General features: G+C 34.7%; 3 protein-coding genes across 3 annotated transcripts; 1 reads left to right on the plus strand and 2 right to left on the minus strand.

Annotated features, from left to right (window-relative positions):
* Window positions 1-3107: 3107 nt before the first annotated feature.
* LOC116137380 (DEAD-box ATP-dependent RNA helicase 31-like) lies at window positions 3108-8241 on the minus strand. Its single transcript, XM_031423060.1, has 10 exons — window positions 7274-8241; window positions 6954-7060; window positions 6307-6362; window positions 5406-5630; window positions 4830-5036; window positions 4663-4749; window positions 4488-4583; window positions 3996-4211; window positions 3627-3809; window positions 3108-3339 (listed from the first exon to the last, which is right to left on the minus strand). Exons 1-10 carry the CDS (start codon window positions 8212-8214, stop codon window positions 3112-3114), a joined length of 2346 nt encoding a protein of 781 aa, XP_031278920.1. The 5' UTR covers window positions 8215-8241; the 3' UTR covers window positions 3108-3111.
* Window positions 8242-8931: 690 nt separating this feature from the next.
* On the minus strand, window positions 8932-10754 carry LOC116137345 (trehalose-phosphate phosphatase B-like). Its single transcript, XM_031423033.1, has 9 exons — window positions 10647-10754; window positions 10392-10532; window positions 10199-10270; window positions 9955-10080; window positions 9816-9872; window positions 9592-9693; window positions 9423-9500; window positions 9181-9321; window positions 8932-9099 (listed from the first exon to the last, which is right to left on the minus strand). Exons 1-9 carry the CDS (start codon window positions 10752-10754, stop codon window positions 8932-8934), a joined length of 993 nt encoding a protein of 330 aa, XP_031278893.1.
* A 7370-nt stretch (window positions 10755-18124) lies between these two features.
* LOC116137308 (transmembrane protein 87B-like) lies at window positions 18125-19224 on the plus strand. The gene is made up of 3 exons (XM_031422995.1): window positions 18125-18217; window positions 18501-18637; window positions 18880-19224. The coding sequence occupies exons 1-3, from the start codon at window positions 18134-18136 to the stop codon at window positions 19064-19066; spliced, it is 408 nt and encodes a 135-aa protein (XP_031278855.1). The 5' UTR covers window positions 18125-18133; the 3' UTR covers window positions 19067-19224.
* Window positions 19225-19678: the final 454 nt, after the last annotated feature.

Raw genomic sequence — 19678 nt, forward strand, 5'->3', positions numbered from 1 at the left:
TTGTTGAATAATCAAAAGGATTTGGCACCAAAGACATTTCAAGAAAAGTCTATGGTTGTCTGAGTTTTTGCTTAAGATATTCATGCTGAAGCGATGCCATTTGGGTTTTTAGCGACTTCATTTCTGCTTCCTTCTAGAGAAATTAAGCTAAATAGCCATGAGAGGTGCTAACAATGTGCATCAATTCCTGATGGAGCTAATCAATCCGGTTTTGAAGCTGATCAATCTGTTTTTGTATACGAGAAATCAACATAGTGTGGTTATGAGACTGAGAGTTCACCTGATGAGCAACCAAATCCAATTTTTGGTCTATTCTAGTAATGGTTTTATTTTGAGCTAAAACATTTTCAGTCTACCAATTAAGAACTGCTTCAGCTTGAGAGAGTTTTGGCGTGAAGTCATTAGGCTGTATGACTTTGGAAGGAACCAATTTTGGTTGTTGAGTCACAATTTCCTGAAGAGAAGGAAAGTTTGTGTCATAATTGAAATTTTGTCCTGTCTTTTGGGGTTCAGGAGATTGAATCATCATAATGGACTGGACATGTGGAGTATGAACAAGGGGTGAATGGGTTGTTTTGTTTTCTTTTGCAGTCCACCGGAAAGCCTGCTGATAACATGGTAAAGGTTTTCTGAAGTAAGGTGACTTAGCAGGTTTAGATCGTTTTAAAGGTGATTTTGGTTTAGGTTTTGGAGGGATTTCCCATGAAGGTTTAATGGATGGTGATTCTTTCCAGGCTGGTGGAGAATATTTGATATAATAGTCAAATTTATCAGATGGTTGACCAAGGAGGCCAACTTCAGGATCATAGTCTTCAAATCTGGAGTGAAAATCTTTTTTACTACATCAAGTTGTCTGTTTTTTCCATCTGGAATGGTTTCGTCTGGAAAGATAATGCTCATCTATTTCCCAAATAGGATCATCACGACAGTCTGAGCATTAGCAATCAAGATCAAATAGAGTGTGACCAGTGATTGGATCAAATTGATGATAGACAGGAGCACCAGATTGTTAAAATGAGTGAATGGAAAGTCCAAATTCTCGTACTACTGTGCCCGATGAGACTGGAATGATCATGAATTGAGTTTTTCGAAATCTCAAAGGTGGAGCACTAGGAGTTATTGGAGACTCAAATCTGATAGTTGTTGTTCTGTCACTGTTATCATGCATGGTAGATTCTGTAGAAACCACTAGAGTTTCTTTTTTATTAAGAGACTCATAACTCGTCACCCAAGAGTCTAGTAACAATTTAATCAAATCATCTCTAGAAATCTGCCTGGGAATATTGATGCAGTGAAGAGTATTCTGAGAGTCAATAGTAAGGAGCAACGCATCAATAGTAGTAGGAATAGCGAGATCAAGAGCATGGTCTTGGATCCGTCAAACCATCTGGTAATGCAAAGTAGCTGCAATATTTCTTAGATTTAAATCTACACCAATTATCTGTAATTGAACTTTAAGAGCTTTGGAGTAATGAACATCAGAAAGAGACATATTGAAATTAGGAAACAATGTCATAATGACTATTCCAGCATTCAAAGTTGTCTGTGCCATTCCTATACAAGCATATTGATATTGGACAAATCTGGCATCTAACAGAGCGATGCGAACAGAGACTGGGAGTCCTTTTCTACCATGGTAAGATAGAGCTAGTCTGATATCACCAAAGTGTAAATGAGAGGATCCTTCATGGATCCATTGGGTAATGGATTCTTGAGTGATTTCCAAAGTAACATATTGTTCTTGAGTTATGGCTAAAATTTGACACTTATCAAAAGTACTAGTCTGGACATACTATTTGACTAGCTTTTTGGAAGGTCTAACAAGAGTTTTAAAGATTTTAGACAAAGAAGAAGAATACTTGGAAAAGGTTGTATAAGGATTTACAATGGGAGGGATAGTATCTTAGATTTTTTTTATTTTCTAAGATATAAGATATTTCATACAAACTATTCACTTTAGAAGAAGATTTAGATAAAGTAGTATTTATTGGAGCAGTAAACATAGATAAAGCTAAAGAGGATTTCATATGCGCGAGTTCAACCTCTTAGATGTGTAATGCAACCTCAAATGGTAAGAATAGCTCAAGACCCATAATAAATTAAAAACATAAAACATAACCAGGACTTAAAGAAGCCAATATCCGAGGGGAGGTAGTCCTCCGTACACACAGAGATTGGAACCAATAAGTAACTTAAAGAAGCCAATAACCGATGGGAGATAGTCCTCTGCACGCACAAAAATTGGAATCAATAAGTGTGCTGACTCTACTAGACCTCAGAGATGATGCCAAAAGAAATATGGAGTTTATACATGTGAAAAACTATGATAGGTTACTAGACCTCAGAGATGGTGCCAAAAGAAATATTGACTTTATGCATGTGAGAAACTATGATAACCAACCTTTGTGAAACCGATCAACATGACAATCGGTCAAAATTATGATCAAGACCATCCTCTTATCCCACACACTTACACCTACCCACGTATCTTCTAACATCATCTAAAAGAGCTAGTGAAAATTAAACATATCAAAAGCATAAATGAAAACATATATATTAAACATATCAACAACGTGAGAAAAGAACATATATGTGATCTTGCTACTCTTAACATTATCTGATTATTACAATACCTTGAGGTTGAAAGAATGTTTAAAAATATGAAAGAAACATGAAAGAAGTGTGTGAGAATAAAATATGAACAGAGAAATGTATGCAGGGAAGAAATGTGAGAGAAGTTTGATAACAGAACAATGTGAGAGCAAGAGAAATATACAAGAGATTTTTTCACAAAAAAATGATTTTTTTACAAAAAAAAATGATTTTTTTACAAAAAAAAAATGATTTTTTTTTATTATTAAAATAGCTACGCATCTTCAAGTGTAGAGGATTGGATGCGTAGGAAAAACTTAAAAACTCAATAGAATGATGATCCGAACGGACCCGTGAAATGAACCCAATTGGATTTGTGTAATCGGCAGATCAAAAGTTTGAAATAAAATCCAAAGGCTCTTAGTCAAGACTTAAGAGACTGATATATCATTACAAAGCTTAATTAATTACTATAATAAAATTGGGAAAAATTGAAAGAAATTTGTTTCCGCAAGATCACTATTGCGAACGCAAACCAGGTATATTCCTAAGACCCATCTTGGCAAGGACACGGTTGGGAATAGCTGGAGGATTATCAAGTCCCATGCATCGACTGTATTCATTTGCAAGCTCCACAAGCCTACATTTGTCCCTCCCCACTTTCTTTATGGAATTATAATAACCAAGCCATGCCTGGTACGCTGATTCTTTGTGCTTCATCTCCACATGGGAAAGTGCACGGTCTACCTGTTTGACAAACAATATTTTCACATATTTAATCTTTGTATTCACTTGGAGTAATACTAGCCTTACAAAAAGCCATACAAAGAGTCGAATCTAACCCTTGAAAGAAGGGAAAAAGAGAGAGATTCAAGGGCTGGATTTGACTCTTTGTATGACTCTTTGTAAGGTTAGTATTACTCATTCACTTGTCAATTTATAAGACTACTATAGTTTCACAGAAAAAAATCACTAAGTAGTATTACAATACAATAAACAAGATGCAAAAAAGTTGATAAAATATTCAAACTCGCCTTTTTCTGTGTGTCTGGATCAAATGAAGGCACAGATGCTTTTGTTATTGGCAAATCCTTGACAGTCGATAAAAAGAATTCCTCCCAAGGAGCAAGTAACAATACGCCTTGCCCTTCTTTACCTTTACGTCCAGTTCGGCCAAGCCTGTGTATATACTGTTCTCTATCAGCTGGCAAGCCCACCTACAATTGCAAAGAATTATTTGGCAATATAATATCCACAATGGCAAACAAAAATTGGTGTACTTTGCATTGACATCCAGAAGGCATGGAAATCAAAAAGAAACTCTGAAAAAGTTTCCATTCCAAAATGTTTGAACTTCTGTAAGAAATGAATTGAACTAATGCTTTTAGATTGTGTCCTATTACCTGAATGACAAGTGTAACATCAGGGTAATCAACCCCACGAGCAGATACATCAGAAGTCACAAGAATGAGACCTTTTGATTTCCGAAATTCATCAGAAACCCTGGTTCTGTAACTCTGTGGCTTTCTAGAGTGTATCTCTCTAACATTCAGCTTCAGCTCACCCAGAAGGTTGGCAACCAATCTAGTTACCATGGCAGTGGTGCAAAATACAAGAACCTGCACAAATCAGTGGACATTTTGCCCAAAAGAGGACAAATTAAAGATGCCGATTTCTGTGACATTAAAAAAAATCATAATAAATACTGGCTAAAGAAAGTTTAGACGCCCAAATCTCCTTTATAACTCCCATAATGCTAAACCATGGGTCAGTGACCATGCATGTGCATAAATATTAAATCATACTCCAACAAGAACTGGAAAGTGGAAATTTAACTTCTACAGAAAATCCAACAAAGAAAGTTTGAATGACAGACTTACGGACCGCGTCTGTACCTTATAGTCAACGTTATCTGCAACATGCTCTTTCAGAAGAACATACAGGAGGGGGAAGTGCTTGTCTAGTGGAGCAACTAAATGCATCTGTTTGACCTGAAATGATCCAACATTTTAAGAATTAGAGTACCAAGAAAAAAATTTAGTTACTGGGAAGGGTCATCAGAAGGCCAACCTGTGAGTGTGTTTCCTCACTTCCTTCTTGAACAGTATTGATGAATTCATGATCTCTTTTCAAAGCAACATGACAAATCTGACGAACCTTCACAACATATAGCACCTTTAGTATTTTCTTTCAATCTAAAATAGCACGCTAAAACAAACCCAAGGTCAGAACTAAACCTCTTCAGGAACTGTGGCAGAAAACAAGAGTGTTTGTCGTTCTTTTGGAACAGCAGCAATTATATTCTCAATGTCTTTTCGAAATCCCATGTCCAATAACTGATCGGCTTCATCAAGTACGAGAACTTTCACGCCCATCAACCTTGTTGCAAATCCTGCAGTATTCTCAATATGGTCTCTGAGCCTTCCAGGAGTCGCGACAAGAATCTGAGATTTTGAATGTGTGAAAGTTTAACAATATCCCTACTATTTCATGATGGATTTGACTACAAGGTGTCACTAACCAGATATTATAGTCAATAACCATGCAATATTATATGCAGTACATGCTCTGGGGATCCTGTTTTGATTGGTTGATGGCTAAGAATCTCTTAATTTAACACAATCATTCTACCAAGACAGTCTAATTTGCTCACTTTGTGCCCGATGCATGTCAACAATTGAAAAAAGTGTCAAACAATTAGAGGTTGTTAGACTGATTCATATTTGGCCTATCAAATCTCCTATAAGGCTCCGACACATGACAGGCATCAAATTAAATATGAAACATGCCCTATGATGCAATAAGAAGCTCACCTGGCAAGGGGTTGCTTGCATCCGTTTTTGCTCCATAGCAAGTCTTGTACCACCTATCACAACTTGAACTCCAATAGATGGATGATACTTAAGTAGTGTGTTAGCTTCTGCAGCAGCTTGAGTTGCAAGCTCTCGAGTAGGGCATACTACGAGCACAAGAATTGGGGGCCGCTTTTGATCACGACCAACAGGAGGAGATTTGGTGACAACTTCAATAGAAGGGAGCTGAAAACAAAGAACTTCTCAAGTAAACAAACTGAATGACTCGTGTCCAAACTCCTATCCTAGGTGCAGAAAACAAAGAGAACCTTTGCTTCCTACAGATTCTAAGATGACATCAAATTGGAATTCATAAACTGGAAATATTCTTAGAGTAATACTAGCCTTACAAAGAGGCATATAAAGAGTCATCCAAAGAGTCAAATCCAACCCTTGAAAAAATGGAAAAAGAGAGAGAGAAAGAGGCAATCATGAATTTCAAGGGTTGGATTTGACTCTTTGTATGCCTCTTTGTAAGGCTAGTATTACTCATATTCTTATTTCTGTTTCGAATTCTGAATCTCTATCAAAATCACAGTATAAATTTAATGCCAAAAATGAACATACAGAAGTAACCAAACTATAATAACATCCCTACACAACTAATTTTCTTATTTTCTAAAAGTTATGCATGGTTTTTGGTAATTTTTCAAAGTGGAAGTGTGCTATTAGTTTTTAAAACAATATGTAAATCTTAAGAAAGGAGACCCAAACTTTTGATGATTTAAATGCAAACCAAGATAATTAGAAAACCTCTAAAAACCATAAAAGGGCACTAATTATTGTTAGGATTCAGCAAAACATCTTGCCTTGGTGTATAGACTAACATAAGATAATCCTTTTTTTTTTTTAATAGTCTTACCAAAAATGCTACCGTTTTTCCAGTGCCTGTTTTAGCCTTAGCCAGAACATCCTTACCTGAGAAACAGTATCAATCAGAATAAGCAAAGTGAATAGAACAGGCATCAAATAAAATCAAAAGAACCATATATAAGAATATGAAAGCTACTTTAGTGAACTCTAATCATTTTAACGACCACAGTAGCTCAAAACAGTCACAGTTCAAAACAAGAGAATATCAAACTGACATAATACCAAACTCACTATCAATCTCATTATCTTTCTTAATCAGGAGTTTCCACCAGTTATCAAATCAATGAAAACTTTCCTAGTAAAGATCCGCAGTTTCATATTATTCCTTCTGGCAGAGGAGATAAGAAAGGGCGTCCACGATTCAGGTTTTTCCATTCTTTTGATTTGAAATATTAGGTTACAAATCTCTCTCTCCTTAACAAGTTTCTGAATGTAAATTCTGTATAATAGTATAGTCTTAAACAATAGTTGACAAAACATAGCAAAAATTAACTTGAAAGGAATCGTAATCTACAAGGATTGAATTTAAAGAGTGGACAAGCAATCCACACAAAGAATCCTAAAAAAAAGTAGAAATATATATATAAAATAAATAAATAAATAAAAAATCTTATAATACATTAGAAAGATTTTAACCTTTGAGTATTACAGGAAGAGATGCCTCCTGTACTACAGTCATCTTCTCATATCCAGCATCCTTGATTCCCTTCAGTGACAAGGGGGAGAGTGAACATTGATCGAATCTGCAGGATCCAAAATGTCAGGTGTTTAAAATGAAAAGAGTAGTGAAGTAAGTATAGAGCTAAATAACATTGGCCACTAAGAATTAGTTAACATTAGTTTTCCAGGTTCAACTGATGTAACCAAATATGACGGTCACGATCTCCACTGGTCATCTTTTAGTGGAAGCAAAGTGCAAATAATAGGTGAAAGTTAAACAAAACCCTACGACATACCTGCTCTCACTCAAATAAGAATCATATTTCCCCGGTGAACTTTTCGTCTCACCACCCTCATCATCTAATCCAATTGAAGTCCTGGCATTCTTCCTGAAAGTACTATCATCATCATCATCATCAACATCACTAACATCATCGACATCACTAGCTTTCTCATTAAGCAAATCCCCTATACCACTCATAATTCTCCCTCTCTCCTCATTCACATCATCACCAATATCATCATCGGAAAAACGCCTTTCTCTTTTGAAAATTTTCCCTTCTTTCTTGAAGCTCCCCCTGTCCTTCCTCTCACTTCTCTTCTCTGTAAAAGAATTAACACTTCCTCTCTCAAACCCACTATTCTTTTTCCGCGAATAAGGCTCCCCATTACCATTCTCAAAATTACTATTAAACCTCGAATTATTATTCCTTGAAAATGAGTTAGCTGAGTTCCGATTCACTCGCCTATTAGACTCGTACAACCCGTCCGAGTTACTCTCTCTTCTCCTCTTCATCAAAAAAGAGTCTCTATCTCCACCACGAGGCTTCCTGAAATCTGACTCCTCCTTGTCTCTGTTAATGTGTTTACCACGGGATGAGTCCGGCCCTAACTCACTAACCCAGTCACTAAGTTCAGCCTCGTCCTCAATTAAACTCTTGGAAGCGCGAATTTCTCCTCGACCTCCCTCATGATCACGAGAGAACTCGGACCTAGAGATAGACCCGGTCCTGGGTCGGAACGGCCGAGTCGATAATTTCCGCACACCGTGCTGAAGGTGTTGGTCGTTACCGTGGGTGGCGAACCCTTGGTATTTGAGTTTAAAAGGGAAGGCCTGACGCAAACTGGTTATGGCTTCAGAAGTGTGAATGGAGGGTTTAAGATTCATTAAAGGAAAACGGGTGATTGGGAGGGAAGGATTGAGGAACCGGAGATGCGGTAATAGTTTAATGGGCATAGCACGACCTGAAATGATGCCGGTTCGAAATGCCAATACCTTGTGTTTGGAGGATAGAGCAAAAGGCAGGATAAGGGTTTTTAGGGTTTAAGATTTGATTTTGAGAGGTGAGAGTGTGACTTCGGGTTTAGGCCCTTTAGGGTTTGCCGGACAATCAAAACGACATCATTTTAGTTGTTTGATTCTTTATCCGCACTATTTTATGGTATTTTAAATTTTATTTGAATATTCAATTATTACGAGATCAGAATTTATTATACAAATTTATTTATATAGATATAAAAAGAAAAATCTTGGTGTGGCTAACAACGTGGAAGTGACCACAAGGTTCGAACACACAAACCTAATAAAGAGAGTAAACATCGTTGACCGTCAGACAAACTCGTTAAGTTTTGTATGAATTTTTCTCAAATATAATATATCGAATGAATTTTCAAATTGAAAAGAATATAGCCATTAATTTTACCAATAACAATTTCAAGAAAAGAAAAAACATTTAATCCTCCTCTCCTTGGTCCTTCTGATTTTGTTATTACTTTATTTACCTTATATAATTACATAAGGGGTCTAACTTCTAATAACATCTTTTCTAGGTCATCGATTAAATACCTGATGACTCTATCATATCTCATTTGGGCTAATTTGCCAATAAAAATAAGCAAATTAGCTTTGAGTGGGTAATACTTAAGACCCCGCAAAATATATGCATCTATACTTTCATATCTTTAATAAATCTATGCAATCTGTTGAGGGTTTTTTCCACTTTGTAAGTCGAATCAAGAATGACATGACTTCGCCTGGATCACGTAGAGAGTAAGAAGCTTTTGTTTCTCTAGGAATGGAAGAAACAATAATGGCATAACCACGTCCGATGCGTTGAATAACCTGCAATTGTTCAGCTTCGAAAATTATAACTTAGCCCTACATCAATATAAATATGTGATAAGTTTGATTCATCATTTGTACCTTGAAAGCATCTTCATCAGTTTTATCATCTCCTATGTATATGGGAAGGAAATCGCCGCAACTGCTGAACCCAAAAGTGTCGAGCAAATACTCCAAAGCTCGACCTTTATCCCAATTAATACAAGGCCGTATCTCCAGTACCTGATTAAGTAATTAATCCACAAAATGATAAAGGAATTCCTTTACACTCTTGATATTCATTTATAATTATACATCCTGCATATTAAAACAGCTTAGAATACCTTTTTACCACCGGATACGCGAAAATTTGGGTAAGCTTCCACGGTAGAGTTTACCATTTCTTTCAGGGTGTCCAAATCCTAAAGTTCAAAAAGCAAATTTATCATCTTAAGATTTGAGGATTGTTTTATATAGTTATGATGTCGTTAACTGTGCGGGTTGTTTAATTACCTCTTCATGTACACGACGAAAGTGTACAGAAATGCAGAACTTGTTGTCTTCTACAATTGCACCTTTTACAGTCTTGAGTCTTTCTTCCAGCACCTGAATTATCTACAACAAGAGATTAAGCACATCGAGAGAAAGAAGAAAGATACAACTGGTTTGTAATTTTAATCATCAGATATCACCATGTGAAATGAAGAAAAATAATTCAGTATATATATCAAGTATACCTCTTGGATTGTTGGCAAAAATTCTTGTGCGGGTTGAAAGTGAACAACTTCATTACCCTATAGAGTAAAACTAATGGTCAAATGATGATGTGATTGAGATTCAGAAAAGCAAATCTGCGTAGGCAACAAATTAACGAACCTGTTTATCAACACTTCTAGATTCATGTGGGTGCTTTTCATTGTTCAAAGAGCCGAACGGAGTTAATATATCCATCCCGTGGCTTCCAGCATAAGCCACATTCTTCAGTTGCACAAATCCATTCACCTACAGCATCGAAAATACGTATATACGCATGAATTAAGGTAATGAATATAAATTTTGCCATTAGCATTAATTGATGTAGTTTGTGTGGTGTCTGAGGGAAACCATTAACTGAATCTACCTTTTCAAGACACCTTCCACTAACAATTGCGGTAGGGAAAAAATTGGCAACTTCATTTACAGCAGAACGCATCTGCAGTAATTTAACATCATATTTGATGATTAGTTTGCTTAATTTGATGATGGAAGAATCAAGTACTGTTGTCATATATGCATGTTAAATATACAAAATCAATATGATAGAAGAAAATTACCTTATCCGACATGAAAGCTTTATCTGGATCTTGTACAATGGGTGACAATGTTCCATCATAATCCAAAAACACAACTATCTTTTTTCCATGCGCTGCTTCAATCATCTGCTCAAATAAGTCCAGTGCAGAGGGATGCTTGACCTGCAATCCACCAGAAACATATTATAATAACTGCATAGAGCATAACCAAAAAGATAACTAATGATACATCCAATCTAACATAGTAAACGATTAATATTAAACACGTGAGCTTACCAACCACTCACTGTAAGAATCCAACATAGCTTCTTCGTTCTCATGGAATCTTGTTGACAGCAAGATCGATTCCAAATTTGAAGGTTGTGACGGTGACAGTGCTCCCATTTCCTGATAATCCTGTCTCAATTTTTTCTAATTGTATTAATTACCGGGAGTACTTTATTACATGTCCGATCATGCATGCATGGTTTGAGCAGCTTTGTCATAGGAGTTTCTTGCTAAGTAATGAATAAGTAAAGCATAAAGCATACATGGAAATGTTCATTAAAGAGAGTTGGAAATATGATTAATGTCAACTTAATTCAAATTAAGATTTAAAAAAAAAAACATTTAGGGATATTTTTCAAATTTAAACTAATGCATTAATTTACTCACACTATATTAAAGCGTGAAGATATATTACTAAAACTAGTTAGAACCTTCTATTCTAAAGTTTTAAAATCTGTATAAAAGGAAATTTAATTAATGCATACATAAAAAGGATATGCAATTAAGAATTAGGATTACCTTAATTAATGCATTGTTCTTTTATAATAGTATTAATAATAGTAAGAACTTTAAGATAATCTTTTAACGAATAAAATATGCCGCCAGGCAAAACCAATAAAGCAGACTATAATATAATGTCTATACTATACTATTCTCTTTTTTAATTTGTTTCGGCCGACACTACTTGATACTCATGGAGGTGTTAGTCAAAATAATATAAACCAGAATAGCTAAGTGCACGAGAAAACATCATGCTTTCATGTATTAAGTATTCTATAAACTGGCTATGTTCATTTTTATTTTTCTATTCTATTTACTGGTTGACTAAGAAATACCCCTTAAATAATAACTTTTTCAATTAATAATTGAAAAACATTCCGCATAATAACAAAATACGAGTTCGCGCAGGAATGGCAAATACATGTAAAGTGCTTTTTTCTCCCCTCGGCGATCAAAATACCTAGCGGCAAACCACAAAAAGCAAAGCGCAAATAACTGATAATAAATGGCTTCAGAACACGATTTTTTTTTCTTTGATTGAATTAGAACTACTTTATAAGCATATCGTAACTCAGACTGCATCTTTTAGAATGTACAATTCTGTACAAAATCAAATCCTTATACAACAATATAAGAACAATAATTTTTCAAGCGAGAGAGGGGAGGAAAGAATAAGAATTTGATTATGCGTGTGTTATGAGTAAAAACAAACGAAGAAACTGGAAATAAAGCGTACCTTGAATCCGTTGTTGAAGTTTATGCGAGGAAGCGTTGTTTAAATAAGTGAAAGCTAGAAAGTGCCGGAGTATAACAACGAGGGCTGTTATTTATAGACGTAGATCAAGGATTTGACTGACTTCGTATGCTCACGGGACTCCCGTTTTAATTTTTTATTTATTTTTGGACTTGTTTTAATTTTTTTTTTTTTTAAATATAATACCCACTTCTAAATTAGAAAAATATTATCCTGCTACTGCTAGCATTAAATATTGGGGTAAAAAGTAAAGGTAACGCATATACTGTATATATATGCTCTCCTCCAGTGACCTTTAATTACCATATAAATAGTAAAAATACATATATGTTGACGGTGATAAGTCTTGCGTCTCCTGTTTACATAAGCATGATTATTTTCTTCATTTTTTTCTTTTAATTATAATATAATTCGGAATTAATGAGGATTGACAAGGAAAAGGATTCTACATTAATTATAAAATCAATCTGTATAATTAAAAGATATCCATAAATAGTGCCATACAAATAATATTTACCCAAGCATGAGATACATTATTATATTTCGTGATTTTTTTCTCTTATTAGCTTTTATTTTAACACGTTTTTTTCGCGTATCCAAAAACAGTGAGGTAAATTTTGTCTTAATATAAGCTACCTAAAGAAGCATTTTTTTTTTTTAAATAATAATATAGTTGTGAGTTTCATAAAGACATTGAGAAATCCCATGTGTATTAATCATATATCTTAAGATGTGAGTTTAGTTCACGATGACAATGGCTTGAAAAAGAGAAAGCAATGCTGACCGTGATATGTACCTAATTAACCTGTAATGTGTTAGAAAACATAATATTAGGACAATTCGTGGAAGCATTTTTACTTTAGGTTATGTTCAATCATTCAACAGCATGTTACATTATTTACTCAAAATATGATCCTTCTAGTTTTATAAATTATCATGAGTTATTGTTTAAATTGATATAGATTAACTAGTTAACTGAAAATGAGCCGCCAATTAACTTCAACTTCCTTAACTGCCGTGGACAACGTTGACCAGAACTTGTTTGATATAACGTTGGTCTTTCATTACTCTAAGGAGGTCCCACGGCGGCACGGCCCACCTTTATTTTGTGCGTCTTCTACACTCACTAAAACTTAAAAGCCACAAATACCATCTCCCACTTAAGAAAAAAATACAAATAAATAATAATAAAACCAGATTACCAGAATCAGTCAGTTCAATGAAGCCATATTGCTGTTCATCTTATATTATAATAATATTGGTAAACCTTTGGCAAAGTGAAAAAGTCTCGATAATACAATCAAAGTATGAAACCTCACTTATTAATACATTTGATTTGCTTGCAGTCTAATGGCCAACATGAATTTATTGTAAAATAAACAAAAGTTCGCTTTCATGAATAAAATTAGCCTGGCGACTTATAGAGTGGACACATTTATCAGGATTAAAATAGAACTATAGCTTCTAAAAAGCGATATAAATATATAAAATCAACCCACTTTTTACACTTTATAATAAGCTATCATCTATAAATTATTATTTAATAAATTGTCATATGAACTTAGTTAATTAGTCACAAGCCAAGCCACTCTGCTATTTTCTGAGTAATATTAATAACTATACAACAATGGAGCTTCTCGTAAGCTAAGCCAAGCCAAGTGAAGGGAATGCATGATGCAGCACGTATAAACCCAAGTTTAATAACCGACCATCGCTATTGGAGGAATATAAGTGGCCAATAGGAGCATTTCCATAGCAATAAATCAAATCATTTACTGCTAATGTGCTACTCCTAATTATTTTCTTTATAGAAAGGTTATATTAAAATACGAGGGCACACAGAATTTTTATTGTATAAACTTGACACATAGCATGTTTCTTGGCACAAAAAAAGTGGACAGTCCCCACGGGCCACGGCCTTTATGATATGTTTCTTTGTTTTTTCTTTTATTCTTATTTCATAATAATTTCAACATTGAGATTTGAGAATATATAATATATATTTAAGAATAAAATAATAATTTGATAGTTTAAGTGTACTTATGAAAAAGTGTTCTCTGTTATGCTCTCTATTCATACTGATACGTGCTGGTTTGTGGTGGCAAACTGGCACTCCACCACCACGTGTTAGTAATTGAATCGTTGGAGATGGAGAGGACTGTTTTTCTTATATATTTTTTTTAATTAATTTCAGAATTTTTTTTTGTTCTTCTCCGTTGTCACAATTACACTGAACGAAAGCGCTGGGTCAACCACTCCGTAATTATTGTCTTGAAACTTGAAAGTGTCTAGCCCAACCCAATTCCAAGTTTCCAACCAGCCCCTTTCCTTTTATGTGAAGATAAAGTCGGAAATTACTTCAACATTTAACACATAAACGTCATATAAGTAAATGATTTTGATTTCCTCGCTGTATAAATTAATCAAATTATAATATCTTTAATTATATGGAAAAGTTGAATAACTAATAAAACTTATTTATCAAAATTCGATTAAACCTCCGGAATCAAAATCTTCAATGAAGTGGACACAAATATTGAAGGGGTAGATATTTATTTTAACTAGACCTTTCGGCGTATGGAAGTCGCACAAACTAGTCATTGTGTCACATCTATCCAACTAATTAATCCAAACATGTAGAGGGATGTAGTGAAGGAGAGTACATCAGTGAGTGCCCGGTGCTGTCCCTTGGCTGGACACAAACAAAGGTACTTAGTGGCTCAGAAAGACTGGACTCTAAAAGTGTGTGTGGACAACAGGTATGTGATGAAGAAACTTGGTCATGAAGGTGATACAAAGTGGTCCTTCCAATAATTCCATAATAAGTTGAACCAAGAATTGGCCCCTCAAATGGTTGCACACCAATTCATCAATAAGGACTTTAATTTGTAAGTATTTAGAAAACAAGAGTTTTACGTGAAATGGACTTAGCATATGATCATCTGTTTTCTTTTTTAAATACAATTTCAAAACCATATCATGGTGATGAAGGAACAAACAAGATGAAAAGATCAGGAAGATATTTTATTAATTGGATGAGTATGTGAATGATATCTTCAATAATTTACTTGCAAACAGATGGTTAGTTTATATTCTTCGTGTCTTCATTTTCCCAATAAATCATTTTCTCATGTTGCCAGTGAGAAATATGCGGTAAAATCACTGCACGTGGGCTGCTCGACACAACAATATATTGGTACCCGACTTTTCTAATTGAGAACTTGAGAACAATGCTGAATTGCTCACATGATGCAGATGGTACATATTTTATGACTGTGTTTTCTCTAAAGATCACGTAGCAATTTCAAAAATCAGAAAAAGAAAAATTGACCCTTTTCTCTTTAGGCGAACTAGAGGATGAGCAGTAAGCATCAGCGCGTTATGGCTGGGACAGGTGGTGAAGCCCACATGTCACCATTATACACCAAAATCTACCATCATCATTATCATTCTTTCAATATGGTTTTGAAAAAGTTTATCTCATATGTTGTTCATATTTTCTGACGATTAATTTTTTAACCGAAAGGATATAATTGCGTTGGAGTTTGTTTGTTACCAAATTTTTTTATGAGGTTCCAAATGGGTAGGTAAACTGTGGACTCGAAAGTTGGTTAGAGATCGCTATAACGCTTGCCGGCTTTTTACAACTTTGAGTAGTTGATGTACTTAATCCTTATCAACACAATGCCGATGTCTGTCTCCATTATCCTCTTTTTTTTTTTTTTTTTTTTTTTAATGATTGGAGATGTTAAAATTAATTTATGCGCATCTTAATTAATCCCTAGAACTTTGAAATTATCGATCTATTTCCATTATGGTGATGTTAAGGTTAAAATTTTAGATTTAATTGCTACTAGTAATTATGAGATGAGAAGTGAGAACTAATCTCAATCTTGACTCTGTGGAGTTAGAATGGTTAAAAGGTAGGTTGCAGTATCCATCACACAAGACAATTACAAAATTTATGGTGATAAGTTTAGTGTCATTGTCTTGTTTAGTGTTACCATTGACTTTTTTTAATGGTTTCATACTTATAAATAAAAATTAAAAGAATAGAAGAAAAAACTTTTTTCTATAACCGTCGATATGTTAATTTATTATTAATTAATTTATAAATGAATAGACAAGACCAGAAAAATAGTCTAAACCTATTTTACGAACTAATCCATCCATCACGAACTATTATGATTGTCTGGTAGAACTATATATATATTTTAAGAAAAAAAAAATTGTCAAATGTGACAATGTAACATGATTGATCGGGAAAAGAATGCCTCTACAGTCAAGCACATGGCGCCAAATTGTCAACACAACCACCTTAGCGGGAATTTTGAAAATTCTTATATTACTTTTCCCAATATTGACCCCAAATCCCAAGGCAACAAAAGGCCACACGAACGCCACGCTCCGTCGCTACTTTTATGCCACGTGAATGTGGAACAGACGAATCTGAATGGTCACCGTTCTGACAATATTGCAAGATAAATCTATATGTGATTAATCTCATTGATTGGTGTGTATAAGGAAACAAAAGCCGTCACATGTATCCTTTTTTCCATTGGTCACTTTCTAATACTTTTCTCCTGACAGTAATTATTTGTTCTCTTAATTAATTTTACCTTTTTATGTTAATAACCATTTAAATAATGATTAACTGCGTCCTTAAATCTTATCACGTGCATTGCATGCTTGGCTCGTGATGGTTCACGAGACGAGCCAGCTACAAGTTCCACGATTTATCTACATTAAAGCCACTGAAGGAATTTAAGTATCCTCAGCTCTGTGTGTTAGAAAATTTTAATTAAAAACGCAAATTCATTTTTTAATTTATTTGATTCAAATGTTAATGTAGAATTATTGCAACATTCGGATAAGGTCCATAAATCTCATGCTTTTTTTAGGCATGGTTTTAAAACTTGGTCTGGCTCGGTTAGCTCAACTAGTTGAACCGAGAACCAGTGATCGAGACAAGTTGGTTTGACTAAAAAATTGAAATTTTCAAATAATCCATTTTAAACCGCGGTTGTATCGAATTTTTTGTTATGAACCATCGATCTAATCGGTTCGAACCAACAGTTGAACCGTTTTTTTTTTTTTTTATATGTCATAATGACGTCATCATACTGACATCAATATGATGACATCACGGTTCGACCTGACGGTTGAACCAGTTCGACCGGCTAATTTGGTGACCGGGTCACTCCATGGGTCGGGTTGTAAAACCCTGGCTGCACGTATTTATTTTGTATTTATTATCTCATCACATTTTAAACTGGTTTAAAAAAAAAAAAACAAAACCAAAATATAATAATATATTTAATAAATGAGTAAATACTAGGCCAACAACTTTTTCTCATAAATTTTTCTTACAACTCCCAACAAGGCAATTAAATCAGCACTGTCACGACAAAATAATTTTGACTAGACCAAAGAAACAGTTATTCTTTTATAGAAAACGATCGTTCTTTATGAAGGAATAATCGTTCCTCACGAAAGAAATGACCATTTCTTATGAAAGAACAACCAAATGAATAATCGTTCATAAATAATGAATAATCATTTTTTATGGAAAAAACAATCATTCTTCATGAAATTAATGGTTGTTCTTCAAAGAACAATAATTCCTTTATAAATAATTATTTCTAGTAATGTCTTTGGTGTCTTGATGTGGTGGGAGCTAACGTAAAAGCACCGATCTACCTATACATTAAGGTTGTGAGGTTATGTTGGAAACTTGATATTTTAGTTAATAAATCTTATTTCAAACATGCCTAAAACGTTTCTAAATAAACTTAAAAGTTAATTAACGACGGTACTGATAAAAGCAAAAAGCAATTAGTTGATGTGAAGGGCCTTGGCCATGATCCAATGGGTGAAGTCCCAAAATGGAGCTAATGGAAATGCGATCAAGATTTGAGATTTTCGTAAGGCGGGGTGAAGCATTGATGTCAATCGAACCGTGATTGTGGACCTGCGGTGNATGCTACTATAAATTTTATTTAAGGCATTGCGGTAGTTCTAAAAAGCTATATACTCGAAGATGTTCTGTGCGATATAATAATTTGATTGGTTCTGGTAACCCATTAGATTGACAAAATGATTGATTTTCCTGCATTTTTTAATCCTATATGCGTGCACAGCCACATACACGCACAGAGAGAAACACATAATGTGCCCTATAAATTTAACTTCTTAAGCAATTCTGCTGTTTCCTATGCTTTGTTAACAGATTAAAAAGAGCATGGCCAAATTTGCACTGTACCGGAAGTTTACCAACTCCCTTGCTGTAACAGTTCTGCTTTCTGTTGCTTGGATTGGTTATGAGGTAGATTATTTCTATTCTCTTCGGATTTTATTTTTTTATTATTATTATTTTATTTTTATATTTCTTCTCTTGCTTCTAACAATGATTTTATAATGTTAATTTAAATCACAAATAGCTTCTCACTGAGGATAGAAAAAGCCCCTTGTTCAAAATCATTTTTACTTCTTACCTTAACTAAAGTTCACTTGCATATTCAGATTTGCTTCTGGAACGTATTACCCGTAAATTGCACTATACTTATTTAAGTTATATACTTACACTCAAGCAATTTGTTGTTGTTCAGTTGTACTTTAATGCAGCCGATCCATTGAACGAACTGTGGCGAAGAGCTTGGATAATTCCAGCTTTCTGGACTTTGCTTGCATATATTCTCTTGGTGATAGTATGCATTCTCTGGGCCCCGTCACATAACCCAAATAGGTCATCTTTGGAACCCATCATTATCTTACAGACTGCTATTCGATGAACTTGTTTTGAGCAGCATTTGCATCTATTGTGGAGATTTATGGAAAACTATATTCAATGGTTGATTGAACTCCCCGTTCTAGAGTATTAATGTGTGCTTTAAAAGGATACATGAGCCACTCTGGTTTGCTTAGAGAATTCGAGGAATACAGATTCTTTTTTTTTCCCTACTTGATGATGATTTTTGCGGTTTGCAGATATTCATTTTCGGAAGAGACAGGAGATGACCTTGAAGAGGAGAGCATTTCACTTACTGGCAGTAGTGTTATGCTGGTGGGAGATTTAACAACCAAGGTGGAAAGAAAGGAAAGGAAGGTGTCAATTGTGGCAGAACCTCATGTGTTTGGGCTAGGTGAAGATCTTGAAGAGGACAAAAGAGAGTAATGGCCCCAAGTCTCCTGTTTTGCAGTTGAACTCAAAGTACAAATAGCTACTTAATTCAGGAGTCCCCTCACTAAAACAATTATCACACCTCTTATTTGCACTGAATGGGAGAAAGATATACAGAAAAGTTCTTGAATGGCAGTTGAAGTTCAAGTACCTCAACACAATTACAGGTTCTCTCCTATGTTTGTGGATGTTAATGCATCACAACTAGACTCAGGATTTGGAGCTTTTTGGGGAAACGAACTTAGAATCCGAACCATTTAGGCTCTTTGACACGCAATGCCTTTGCTAATAGTTGTTTTTAATTACTTGATAGCAGAAACTGATTTGTTCAAGAAGCATGAATTGCATGCATCATAGTATCCTAATTCCAGTGATTCTACAGAGTTAGGATGACATTACATTCAAAATATTTTTGCAGCCTTTGTATGTCATACAACTGTTCGGTCCGGCATTTAATTGAAATGGGATGGTTTAGGATTGTTATCTTCATAACTCTTTTTTTTGCGACAAAATTGTTTAAATCAAATGCAACATCTGATTATGGACTGTTAATAGTTTCATTTCTACCAAAACTGTCTGAAAACCATAAGCAATTAAGCATTGACG

Source organism: Pistacia vera, unplaced genomic scaffold (assembly GCF_008641045.1).
Source record: "Pistacia vera cultivar Batoury unplaced genomic scaffold, PisVer_v2 Contig323, whole genome shotgun sequence".
Taxonomy (NCBI): Eukaryota; Viridiplantae; Streptophyta; class Magnoliopsida; order Sapindales; family Anacardiaceae; genus Pistacia; species Pistacia vera.

Excerpts from the sequence above, each read along its gene's own strand:
- LOC116137345 (XM_031423033.1), bottom strand. The coding sequence starts at position 10,754 with ATGGGAGCACTGTCACCGTCACAACCTTCAAATTTGGAATCGATCTTG. Across the intron at positions 10,271-10,391 it reads AAGCTTTCATGTCGGATAAG|ATGCGTTCTGCTGTAAATGA; the intron begins GTAATTTTCTTC and ends AAATTACTGCAG. Across the intron at positions 10,081-10,198 it reads GTGGAAGGTGTCTTGAAAAG|GTGAATGGATTTGTGCAACT; the intron begins GTAGATTCAGTT and ends TCGATGCTGTAG.
- LOC116137380 (XM_031423060.1), bottom strand. The coding sequence starts at position 8,214 with ATGCCCATTAAACTATTACCGCATCTCCGGTTCCTCAATCCTTCCCTC. Across the intron at positions 6,363-6,953 it reads TCTTCCTGTAATACTCAAAG|GTAAGGATGTTCTGGCTAAG; the intron begins GTTAAAATCTTT and ends ACTGTTTCTCAG. Across the intron at positions 3,340-3,626 it reads ATCCAGACACACAGAAAAAG|GTAGACCGTGCACTTTCCCA; the intron begins GCGAGTTTGAAT and ends TTTGTCAAACAG.
- LOC116137308 (XM_031422995.1), top strand. The coding sequence starts at position 18,134 with ATGGCCAAATTTGCACTGTACCGGAAGTTTACCAACTCCCTTGCTGTA. Across the intron at positions 18,218-18,500 it reads TTGCTTGGATTGGTTATGAG|TTGTACTTTAATGCAGCCGA; the intron begins GTAGATTATTTC and ends GTTGTTGTTCAG. Across the intron at positions 18,638-18,879 it reads CCGTCACATAACCCAAATAG|ATATTCATTTTCGGAAGAGA; the intron begins GTCATCTTTGGA and ends TGCGGTTTGCAG.